The 12,388-nt window shown below is 37.9% G+C and overlaps 1 protein-coding gene across 1 annotated transcript; it reads right to left on the bottom strand.

Annotated features, from left to right (window-relative positions):
* Positions 1-522: 522 nt before the first annotated feature.
* Positions 523-1,407, bottom strand: LOC131659645 (uncharacterized). Its single transcript, XM_058928804.1, has one exon. It carries the CDS (start codon positions 1,405-1,407, stop codon positions 523-525), a length of 885 nt encoding a protein of 294 aa, XP_058784787.1.
* Positions 1,408-12,388: the final 10,981 nt, after the last annotated feature.

The raw sequence follows: 12,388 nt of genomic DNA, 5'->3' as shown, positions 1-12,388 counted from the left end.
TGCCATGCTGTGATGAAAACCAGATTCGAAGGACCAAGAAAACCAGGAAAAAGACAAACAAAACTTTTCAAAAGAGAAGAAAGACCAAAACCAAGCAGAGCCAGGAAAGAGAAAGGTTAAATATCCTATAGAATTATTACTTCATAGAAGAGAAGTTGTTAAAATTTATTTATATTGTGATTCAGATTTTTATGAAAAGTGATTTCTTATATCTTGATAGTTTGCTAACATTGCCGCCTTAAATTTCACATATTGAAAGTCGCATACACTTCTGTTTTTATTTTAAATATCACATTAATACTTCAAGTTGGGTTTTTAATTACCTCTTGGAAACAAATTAAACCGAACTAATATGATTAAGAAAAAAAACCTACATAGTCAAGGTAAAATCAAAATAAAATTTAAGAAATCACATCAAATTAATAACTCTTGGAAATAAGATAGGAATACCACAACATAATTTAAATGAATTCAAAATAGTTTGACATAACAAAAAGAAATAAACATAATATAGATACTTCTTCAAAGCTTAAGTGTCAAATCAAACCCCGAAGATTCAGTATCTGAGGGATCATCTTCAGTGTTGAACTTTGGTTGAAGAATATCATCTTTGACAAAAAAATTCTTTTCTATAATTAAGTTTGAACTTGTGGCAACATCTTTAGAAGACTCTCCAAGTTTTAGAAAAGCAGCAATTTTGTTATTTGCATCATTTTCAACTCTAGAAGAAGTTGCACCTCCAAGACCTGGAATTCCAACCCTGCTACTACCTTCCATACTGTTTCTCAAATTAACAAGGGAAGGGTTTAATCTCTCTTGCAAATACATACCACCATGACCATATGCAAAATTATGTGGTGTAACCCTAGGGCTAAAGAAAGATGGTTTTTGAATCATTGAATTCATTCTAACCCCGAGTGATCCATAGGGTGAATAAAGAGCACTAGGATAACGAAAACAAGGGTTCAAGTAAGTTTGTCCTAACCCTAAAGCACCATACCTTTGTTCGCGCAGCTTTTGTAAAGCACGTTCCGCTTTATGGGCATTCTGGTGCCCTCCTAACGCTTGTAAAGTAGGATATTCTCTCATGCAAAAGTTGCATGGATAAGACGTCTTTGACTCTGAGTTCTTCTCTCCAATGGTTTTCTCTTTTTTCTTTTCATTGTCAGCATTAGGAGAATCGGACCACGAACGACGAACTTGAATAGGGCTAAAAAAATTGTGTTCTTGCACCGTTGACGCGTCAACCGAATCCTCTTTCGGTAGCTTCACAAAATCAATAGGCATGTTGGAATCAGATTTTGAAGATTGACCTTGTTCAATCTCTTTATCCATCACATTTTTTATTTTGGATGAATCGCCATGATTTTGTGAAGTGACTGAGATGCTGGAGGATTGGGATGCCATGGAACAAATTGAGTGTAGAAAACTATATCTTATGTTGGATTTTGGTTTGATGAAAAGAGTGGTTCATAAGTGGTGTTATTTATTTTAAAATTTTAATATCCTGAGTTAATGCACAAATTTTTGTATATGGAAAGAGATATGTGATTCATATTTTGCTGTCAGGGGATGTATATTGCACCCATTCATTTTTGGATATTTGAAATACAATTAAGACAGATATTTAATGACATTACACCGATTGATAAATTTCTTAAATAAATTTCTTAAATAAATTTCTATATATATTTAACTATAATAAATTTAATTAAAACTTTTTTTTTCAAAAATAGTTTTTAGAACCACAAAGGTATTTTTTAAATTTATTCTTAAATTTCCTCAAAACCATTTTCTTGAACAATTTTCTATTTATATTTAACTATAATAAACTTAATCAGAAATATTTTTTTCTCAAAAAGTTTCTAGAACAACATATATAGTTACTTTTTTATTTATTTATTCTTAAATTACTTCAAAAATTAATATTTTGTTAAAAAGAAGATTTCTATAATTTGTCATAACTTTCTTCTATATTTAACTATGATAAAATTATTTAAAATTAAATTTTAAGAGATAATTTCTAACATTATATTATTAATGTTTTTATAATTTTTTCTTAAATTTCCTTCAAAAACAATTTTTAAAAAATACGAGAACTGACTAAATTCAATGGTGGGGAGGGGAGTGTTCACCTATTTTCATTGGATTAATTTTTTCATATAAATTATATAGAAAAAAATTAGTGTGTAATCCGTGTGATAAATTATTAGGTTAGTCTGTGTCAAAAAATTTGCTCAAAAAATTTCTTAAGTAAATTTCTATATATATTTCACTATAATAAATTTAATTAAAACATTTTTTTCAATAATAGTTTTAAAAACCGCAAAGGTATTTTTTAAATTTATTCTTAAATTTCCTCCATACCATTTTCTTGAACAATTTTCTATTTATATTTAACTATAATAAACTTAATCAGAAATATTTTTTTTTCAAAAAGTTTCTAGAATAACATAGTTACTTTTTTATTTATTTATTTTTAAATTTCTTCAAAAATTAATATTTTCTTAAAAAGAAGATTTCTATAATTTGTCATAACTTTCTTCTATATTTAACTATGATAAAATTATTTAAAATTAAATTTTAAGAGATAATTTCTAACATTATATTATTAATGTTTTTATAATTTTTTCTTAAATTTCCATCAAAAACAAATTTTAAAAAATACGAGAACTGACTAAATTCAAAGGTGGGGAGGGGAGTGTTCACCTATTTTCATTGGATTAATTTTTTCATATAAATTATATAGAAAAAAATTACTAGCGTGTAATCCATGTGATAAATTTTTTTTTTAAGCAAGTATTATTAATAAAGAACCAAAATTCTAAAGGACTTGATTACAAGGGACAAAGAGCAAAACCATCCGTGTGATAAATTATTAGGTTAGTCTGTGTCAAAAAAAAATTATTAGTTTTAGTTTAATCTTCAGAGTTTTGATGTAGGTTTAATGTCTATATTAGTACTTCAAACGTTACAATTAATAACACCTTACATTGAATATGTTCAAATAGTTTATTTTTACATTATTTTTCTATCAGCATTTATTCATAATTGCAACAAAAAAAAAACATTTTATACATAATTTTGTGATACAAAATCTCCTATTGTGACTGTTATACAAGAGAATCATACACCGAACCACCACCACTGGCTGTTTCAGAGGAATGCAAGTTGTGGGCGGATATTCTGAAGGATAACGGTAACCTTCTGAAGGATAACGGTAACCCTGCGAATGGGCTGGTAATGACCTATATGGCTCCGATGCACATGAAGGGGGACGTGGAAATTGAAATTGAAGATGAAGAGATGGCCTTAGAGCTCCAATTTTGGGGAAATGCTCTTGTATTATATGTTTCGGGAGAAGATATGAGCATGAACATGGTGAAAAACTTCATGGTGAGGGTTTGGAACTTTGTCTAACTTCCACAAATGTACTACCACAATGATGTTTATTTCATCATTCGCTTCAAGAGTCATGAGGACAAGGATGCAGTGTTGATAAAAGGACCGTATACATTTCACAATATGCCTGTGATTATCACAAATGTACTACCACAATGATGTTTATTTGAAGATGATTGAAACCTTTGAGTGATTCCCTGGAACTTTTTAGGGTTTCCCAAATGTGATCCCTGATTTCAGTCCCTGATAGTTCAAAAACCCTAATCTGATGATTTGAAATTTCACTGTTGATCAGTCCCTGTGTAGGAGATGTCATGAGTCAATAGATTAGGTCAAAATGATGTACTTGGGGTCTTGAGGTCATGTCCCAAGTCATTAGGTCAAATCCTGAGCAAAAGTCAGGGGTATGCTATCTTCAGTCAAAACCCTAATCTGATTGATTCAAAGTCTCTGAGCTTGTTGAAATGAATCTTTGAGGACCAAATGTTGACTGTTGATGAAGATGGTTCTTTTGAGATGAAGGGAGAACAAAACCCTAATTGTTACTTGTACTGATGAGTGATTTCTTGTTAAAACCCTGCTGAGTCACAAGTAGCAAACACAAACTATGCAATTTGTTAGAGATGCAAATGATGCATATGCAAATGATATGAGGTGGTATCTTAGGTCAAAAATTGGGGTATGACACTACCCTCGAACCCAAAATCTCTTTAAGGTCTTTTTCTGTTTCTTTTATAAACCTTTCCTTAATTGGATAAAATAAAAGTCGGTGGCGACTCTCTGATTTTCACAAACTCAAAAATAAAAGAAGAGTCAGTTCGCATCCCACAAAAAACCGAGGACGACAGAACTGGCGACTCTACTGGGGATTTCAAAAACAAAATGTTTTCAAAAGGGGTTACCTTAGAGTTTAGATCACTTCGATGTTTTCAATTTCTTGTTTTGTTTGCTCTATTTTTCAAAGGTTTGTTTGGGTTTGGATTTTCTTATGTGAAAGATTCTAACCCGAATCTCGAGATACCTTAAGTATGTGACAATAGACCAAGGAAACTGTACGGCATGTACCGATACAGTTGATCTGGTAGTCACCGTTAGTGCGACACTTTGGTCTGTACTGACATCCCTTGAAAACGATCAAGGAGTATGTTAGGCTTCCGAAATGTCATTAAGCACTAATTTTCCTTAGAACCTTTAGTTGAACTTGACTTGTGGCCTATTAAGTGACTGGCTTTGAAATTGATCGAAGTTGGTTATCCTCGAGGAATGTTTTGATCGACCGTCCGAGTGCGGTATTGAGATGTTGTCTCCAAGGATTATAGAACCCGAATACCATTCTAAGACAGGTTTTAACCAACTCAACTTCAGTAGGGAGGGTATCACCTACGAACCTCATGCAAGCCTTTAAACCTAAGGCTATTGTTTGATTTGTTTGTGTTTTCCACATGTTTGACATCATGACATCATAAGCATCATAAACATATCATTTTCTCACTAATCATTTCAAGGATCGAAGAGTTTACCTTTGTTCTGTTGTTGCAGGTAATGGCTCCCGCTACCAGAGATTACATCCGAATCAACATCTCAACAGTACCATCTGAACTTAGGGACTTAATATCAGAATTTCCAAAAAATGCTCAATTCACCGAAAAGCACGGTCACCTACTCCATTTGGTTACCTCCAAATTTGAAGAAGACATGATACGGGTCCTGTTCCAATTCTTCGATCCCGAACATCATTGTTTTACATTTCCCGATTACCAGCTAGTACCCACCTTGGAGGAATTCTCTGAATTAATTAGGTTACCTGTTCGAGATCAATTACCTTTCACTGGTTTAGAAAAGATTCCAAAGCCTGAAATCATTGCTGCTGCCTTACATTTACGAAAGTCAGAAATCGAGTCCAATTGGGAAACAAAGAGTGGAGTCCAGGGTTTGCTTGCTAAGTTCTTAATGGGAAAGGCTCGATAACTATTAAAAGATAGAAGTTACCAAGCTTTTGAAGAAGTTGTGGCTCTTTTGATTTATGGGTTGGTTTTATTCCTTAATCCCGACCAATTCATAAGTGTGCATGTTATCAACATTTTCTTAACCCGCAATCCGGTACCTACTTTGCCGGGAGACATTTTACATTCTTTACACACTCGTACCATGAAAAAGCGAGGAACTCTTATGTGTTGTGTACCACTACTGGCTAGATGGTTTACATTACACCTTCCCTGATCAGTGTTGAGAAACGAGCAAAGGATGCAATGGTCTCGCAGGATTATGTCTTTATCTCATTCAGATATCCGGTGGAACAACTTCTTTCAAAAAGACATCACTCTCATTGACCATTCTGGGGAGTACCCTAATGTACGAAGAAATGGTCCTCATGACATGATTATCCATGGCATTGTGTTCCACTACGAAGATGATTCCCAAAGATATCGACGAAGGTTTATACATGCTTGGGGCAGTGTCTACAAAGTAGAAAGCAAGACTTTAGGACAATGGAATTCTATTCCCATGGAGCCTTACCTCAAATGGGTGCGAGCTCGTGCTCAGAAGTTCATCATGCCATATCCCGCTATCCTACCTGTGACTATTGAGCCAGAAGTCGAAGGGGACGAACCTCGAGTTATTTTACATCCGGACATGTCGACAGACCTAGAAGAGCTGCAGAAATCTTGGGTTCAACTAAAAGGAGAAAGGGACACCTTCAAAGCACACTGTCAAGACTATGAGAGAAAAGTGTTGGAGCTCACCAGACAACTCCAGGAAGAACAGCAGATCAACACGTTCCTGGGTGCAAAGAGAAAGTGTCCATGGGAAACTTGAAGGATCTTTTATTTTGTTTTATCTTGTAAGCCCAAAAGAGGCAAAGAAAAAGAAAAAGAAAAAAAGAGACAAAAGAAAAAAAAGGAGAAATAAATTGTTTGACTAATAAATGTTTGTTTCTCTCTTGTTTAAACAAATCTAAATTCTAAGATCCTTGAAAACATTGCATATACATTTCATTCATAAACATTGCATAACAGGTTCACATAACAGGTTTCTCATCTCCTCGCTGTTTATTTCAGTTAGAAGGGATGGATTCCGAAACAAGCATCAAGAATCTCGAGGCACAGAAAGCCCAAGTTCAGATAGCAATTTTGGAGTTAGCAAAGGTGCAACAAGAACTGAAAGCCTTGATGACCAAGAAGAAAAAGAAGCCCAAGGGATCTGTAGGTTTAAGTCACCTCGTGAAGAAAGTCAGAGTCCCAGCCAGGATGCCCAGAAAAGCGCCAATCCCTGAAGTAGTCGGTGAAGGTGATCAAGAAGACAATCACAGCAACCAAGGTTCTGCCAAACTCTCTCTCTCTCTCTCTCTCTCCTGATGAAGAAGATTATCACTCCGGAGACGAACAGGGTGATAGCAAATACCAGCAATTGGAAGAACGCATGAAAGCTATGGAGATACAAAAAATACCTGGTTTAGACTTCAACAATCTTGGACTCATCTCAGATATTGTTATCCCTCCAAAGTTCAAAGTTCCTGTCTTTGCAAAGTATGATAGGGTCTCTTGCGCAAAGCTGCATCTAAGATCTTATGTGAGGAAGATACTACCTCATACGGCAGATAACAAATTGTGGATTCATTTCTTCCAGGAAAGTCTGTCAGGTACACAACTCGAGTGGTACTACCAACTGGAAAGTGCAAAAGTTCACACCTGGGAAGATTTGGCTGCTGCCTTTTACAAATAGTATCAATACAACGCTGACCTTGCACCAACCCGTACTCAATTACGGGGCATGACTATGGCACCAAAAGAAAGTTTCAAAGAGTATGCACAAAAGTGGAGAGATCTAGCTGGAAGGGTTCAACCTCCCTTATCTGATCGCGAGCTGGTCGACATGTTCATGGGCACTTTAACTTGCCCTTTCTACAGTCATCTGCTGGGAAGCTCGTCGTCCGGTTTCACTGACTTGATATTAACTGGAGAGCGTGTCGAAAGCGGCATTCAAAGTGGAAAAATTCAAGTCCGCTCCTCCTCCGGTACTACAAAGAGGCCTATCAGTGGGAGAAATGAAGTCAATACATTGCACAGTCAGAAAAGTCGCAAAAGTGAGCATCACCAATCTGTAGGGGCTGTTCTGATCTCTGCATCTGCACCTCAAAAAGATCAACCGCCGAAGTATACGCGTCGACCAGATGCACCAAGAAGAAACTTCACCAGAATCAACATGCCAATCTCTCAAGCATTGCAACACTTGTTAAAAGCAAATATGATTACATTGAAAGATCCTCCGAAGAATGTCAACACTTCCTCTCCTAGTTATCGCCCCGACGCAACATGTGCATACCATTCTAACTGTCCTGGACATGACGCAGATCACTGTTGGGCCCTGAAAAATAAAATCCAGGACATGATAGATGCTGGGGAAATTGAGTTCGATCCTCCAGAAACTCCAAATGTCATCACTGCGCCTATGCCAAAGCACAACAAGACTGTTAATGCTATCATGGACACTGTTTATATCTATGATGTGAGAGAGCTGTCAACTCCGCTCCTTGAAGTCAAAAGTAAGCTAATACGAGCTGGTTTATTTCCAGGTTGTGACCCTGATTGCTGTTATTGCGCACACTTACCCAATGGTTGTGAAAATCTGAAAGGAGGAATTCAAAAGTGGATGGATCGTCGTATCATTATGTTTGAGAAACTTCCTTCTATAGACAATTTGTGCGAAGTTTTTTCAAATGGGATGAAGATAGAGGATGTCTAAGTGATTTCTAACATACCATCTAAAATCCCTACCAAGGCTCCCTTCAAGATTTCTGCTACACCCAGAGTAGCATCTATAATCATTACCAATCCGGCTCCATTTCCATATTCCTCAGATAAAGCTGTCTCGTGGAGTTATGGCACTAATGTTTAGGTCCATGGAGTTAAGCAAGACACCTTGACTGAAGAGGCCGTGAATTTTACTACTCCAACTATTGATAATATTGTGGGCACTAGTAAAATTACAAGAAGTGGAAGGATCTTTTCACCAGAAATTTCTCCAAATGTTACTACTAATCCAGTCCAGGTCCCAGTTCCTAATCAAGATATCAACGCTCGAGGCAAAGAGCCACTAGTTGAACCAGTTCAAGTACCTGTGGACGTCACTGTTGAAGATCCGTCAAAGCAAGAAATGGAGGAAATATTGAAAATCATCTGCAAAAGTGATTACAATATTGTCAAACAACTGGGGCACACTGCTTCAAAGATCTCGATGTTGTTTGTGCTAAAATATTCAGAAGCTCATGCCAAAGCTTTGATGAAATTCTTGAAAGCTGCACATGTACCACAGGAGATTTCAGTCGACCAATTTGAAAATTGTGTTTCCAATCTAACAGTGGATAACGGTCTCGGTTTCTCTGACGCCGATTTAACCCCTGCTAGAAAAAATCACAATAAAGCCCTGCACATCTCTATCGAATGTAACGGCACCACTTTGTCTCATGTGCTGGTAGACAATGGTTCCTCGTTGAATGTATTACCAAAAGTAGTACTGGAAAAAATTGACTTCAAAGGAGTTGTGTTACAACCAAGCGATGTGGTGGTAAGAGCCTTCGACGGGTCAACAAGAACAGTATACGGAGAAGTTAAGCTCCCGATCAGAGTGGGCTCTCAGATCTTTGATTCTACCTTTTACGTGATGGAAATTCATCCAGCATACTCCTGTTTACTAGGACGCCCTTGGATACATGGGGCAAGCGCTGTAACTTCTACCCTGCATCGGAAGTTAAAATATTCGGTAAAAGGCAAGGTCGTCACAGTTTATGGCGAAGAAGAATATGTGATCAGCCACCTGAGTAACTCCAAGGTTGTTGAGATGGATGGTGAATTCATCGAAACCCCCTGCCAATCTTTTGAGGTGGTCCCTCCTGATGTTTCTACTACTACTGCTACAAGAATAACTCCAACTATGGCTTCTCTCAAAGATGCTAAAGCAGTGATCGAAGAGGGTGGTTGCACAGTATGGGGACAACTCCTTGACGTAACTTACAAGTTCGATAAGCTAGGTCTTGGCTATGCTAATGGAACTCAGAAGAATGATCAAAGTCCTCGTTCTGGAGGATTAATGTCACATTTCATCAGCCAAGGAGTAAATGCTATTGAAGACGACCAAGTTCCACCCGTTTCCAAGGAGGTTTGGGATACTTTGGGAGAACCAAGCGGCATGTACGACTTTCTAGTGAAGTACACTTCTCCTCAGAGTTCTTTTATTGCCATCGAAGACATTGTCCCGACTGGATGGGATGATCAGTTCGAAGATTACAAAAGTTTCACAAGTTCCATTACTGAGCAATACCAAAGTCCACCTAGTCCAAAAGAAGTCTGGGATACGCTGGGAGAACCAAGTGGTAAGTATGACTTTATGGTGAAGTATTCCGCTCCCCTGAGTTCGCAGATCGCCATTGAAGACATCACCCCAACTGGATGGGATGAACATTTTGAAGACAATATGACAATCACAAGCCCTGTCACTCCTGAAGAAGTCTGGGAAACACCAAATAACGAGAATGATTTTCTGATGCAGTACACTGCTACCCAGAATGCACAAGTCTCTATCAAAGACATCATCCCAACTGGATGGGACAATCTTATCGAGTATCTCTCTCAGCCAACAGAGGTACCTCAGCCTGGGCTCTCATATCCAGCAGAGCATCTTCCTCATCCTGAAGGATCAACAGCCCGTCTTGTCACCAAAGAAGTCAATGCTGTGGAAGACGAAGAAGACAACTGCAACTAGAGCAAATGAATATTCCCTACTCACAACAATGGATTGAACAACTGGGAAGCCGAAGATGTTATCTCCTTTGATCAGGAGTAAATGCAATTTCCTGTTTTCGTTGTTTATATGTTCAAAGATAAAAATGGTTCCTGTACTATCGAACCATGAACTTAAAAGCCAGGTGCCTTGCCCGAAGCACACTGGTCCTTTTTATAAGGGTTTGTCATACCATGATCATATGTTCATTCAATAAAATCATGAGACGTTTGCGTATTCAAATTTTGTGATCCTTTTTGTTTCTTTCTTTACTTTATTCATTTTCAAATAGCTATGTGTTCTTACACACACCCACATAATAAATGCAGATTCACATTCACTCTGGATCCTGTTGATAACGATTCTGCTATTGCCAATCATGACTTTGAAAATCCAATCTACCAAACTGAGGACAAAAGTGAGGAAGATTGTGAAGTACCTAGGGAACTTGCAAGGCTATTAGAACAAGAAGAAAGGACTATACAACCGCATGAAGAGCCAATTGAGGTTATCAACCTGGGCAGTGACGAAGAAAAGAAAGAAGTCAAGATAGGGGCTGATTTAGAAGACAGTGTCAAGCAAAGACTAATTCAAATGTTACAAGACTACGTTGAGATATTCGCTTGGTCCTACGAAGACATGCCTGGTCTCGACACGGATATTGTGGTTCATCGCCTGCCGATCAAAGAAGGAAGCACTCCAGTTAAGCAGAAACTGCGGAGAAGTATGCCTGATATGTCCAAGAAGATCAAAGACGAGGTTGAGAAGCAATTCAACACTGGTTTTCTAAAAGTTGTGAGTTATCCTCCATGGATAGCTAACATCGTGCCTGTGCCTAAAAAAGATGGGAAAGTCAGAATGTGTGTAGACTACAGAGATCAGAATCGGGCAAGCCCCAAAGATGATTTCCCTTTACCTCACATCGATGTACTGGTTGACAATACTGCACAATGCAAGATATTTTCCTTTATGGATGGATTCTCAGGTTACAATCAAATCAAGGTGGCGCCCGAAGACATGGAAAAAACAACCTTCACAACATCCTGGGGAACCTTTTGTTACAAAGTGATGCCCTTTGGTTTAAAGAATGCAGGAGCAACGTATCAGCGCGCAATGGTAGCTCTATTCCATGATATGATTCATCAGGAAATAGAGGTTTATATGGATGATATGATTGCAAAGTCCAACACCGAAGAAGAACATCTGGGTCATCTGCACAAGTTGTTTGACAGACTCAAGAAAGTACAGGTTGCGACTGAATCCGAACAAGTGTACCTTTGGAGTAAGATCCGGTAAACTCTTAGGTTTCATCGTCAGCAGCAAGGGTATTGAAGTTGATTCTGCCAAGGTCAAAGCCATTCAAGAAATACCCATACCCCGTACCAAGAAACAAGTCAGAGGATTCTTGGGACGTCTGAACTACATCGCCAGATTTATTGCCCATATGACTACTACTTGTGTGCCAATCTTCAAATTGTTGAAGAAAGATCAAGTGGAAAGATGGAATGACAAATGCCAATTAGCCTTTAATAAGATCAAAGAATATCTTCAAAAACCACCATTCTTGTTACCGCCAGTGGAAGGAAGACCTCTGATAATGTACCTAACAGTGTTAGAAGATTCAATGGGGTGTGTACTGGGGCAACATGACGAGTCTGGCCAAAAAGAGCATGCAATCTACTATCTTAGCAAAAAGTTTACCGATTGTGAAACAAGATACTCGTTGCTCGAGAAAATTTGTTGTGCCTTGGCATGGGCGGCTCGCCGGCTAAGACAGTATATGCTAAACCATACCACTTTCCTGATCTCCAAAATGGATCCTATCAAATATGTGTTCGAAAAACCTGCCCTCTCTGGAAGAATAGCAAGATGGCAAATGATCTTAACAGAGTATGACATCCAGTACACTTCGCAAAAGGCAATCAAAGGAAGTGTGGTAGCTGATCATCTGGCTCATCAAGCAGTGGATTATTATCAAGCATTGATTTTGACTTCCCAGATGAAGATATCATGCTAGTTACTGACTACGAACAACCCGGACCGGAGGAAGGACCCGAGCAAGGATCCCGATGGACTATGGTTTTTGATGGAGCCTCTAATGCGCTTGGCAATGGCATCGGAGCTGTAATCATTTCTCCTGCAGGAGGACATACACCATTCACTGCCAGATTATGTTTCAACTGCACTAACAATATAGCCGAGTATGAAG

Source organism: Vicia villosa, linkage group LG3 (genome assembly GCF_029867415.1).
Source record: "Vicia villosa cultivar HV-30 ecotype Madison, WI linkage group LG3, Vvil1.0, whole genome shotgun sequence".
NCBI classification, from domain to species: domain Eukaryota; kingdom Viridiplantae; phylum Streptophyta; class Magnoliopsida; order Fabales; family Fabaceae; genus Vicia; species Vicia villosa.
This window is presented reverse-complemented; position numbering and strand designations above follow the sequence as displayed.

Bases quoted from the DNA above. Each gene is read 5' to 3' on its own strand.
- LOC131659645 (XM_058928804.1), bottom strand. From the start codon at position 1,407: ATGGCATCCCAATCCTCCAGCATCTCAGTCACTTCACAAAATCATGGC.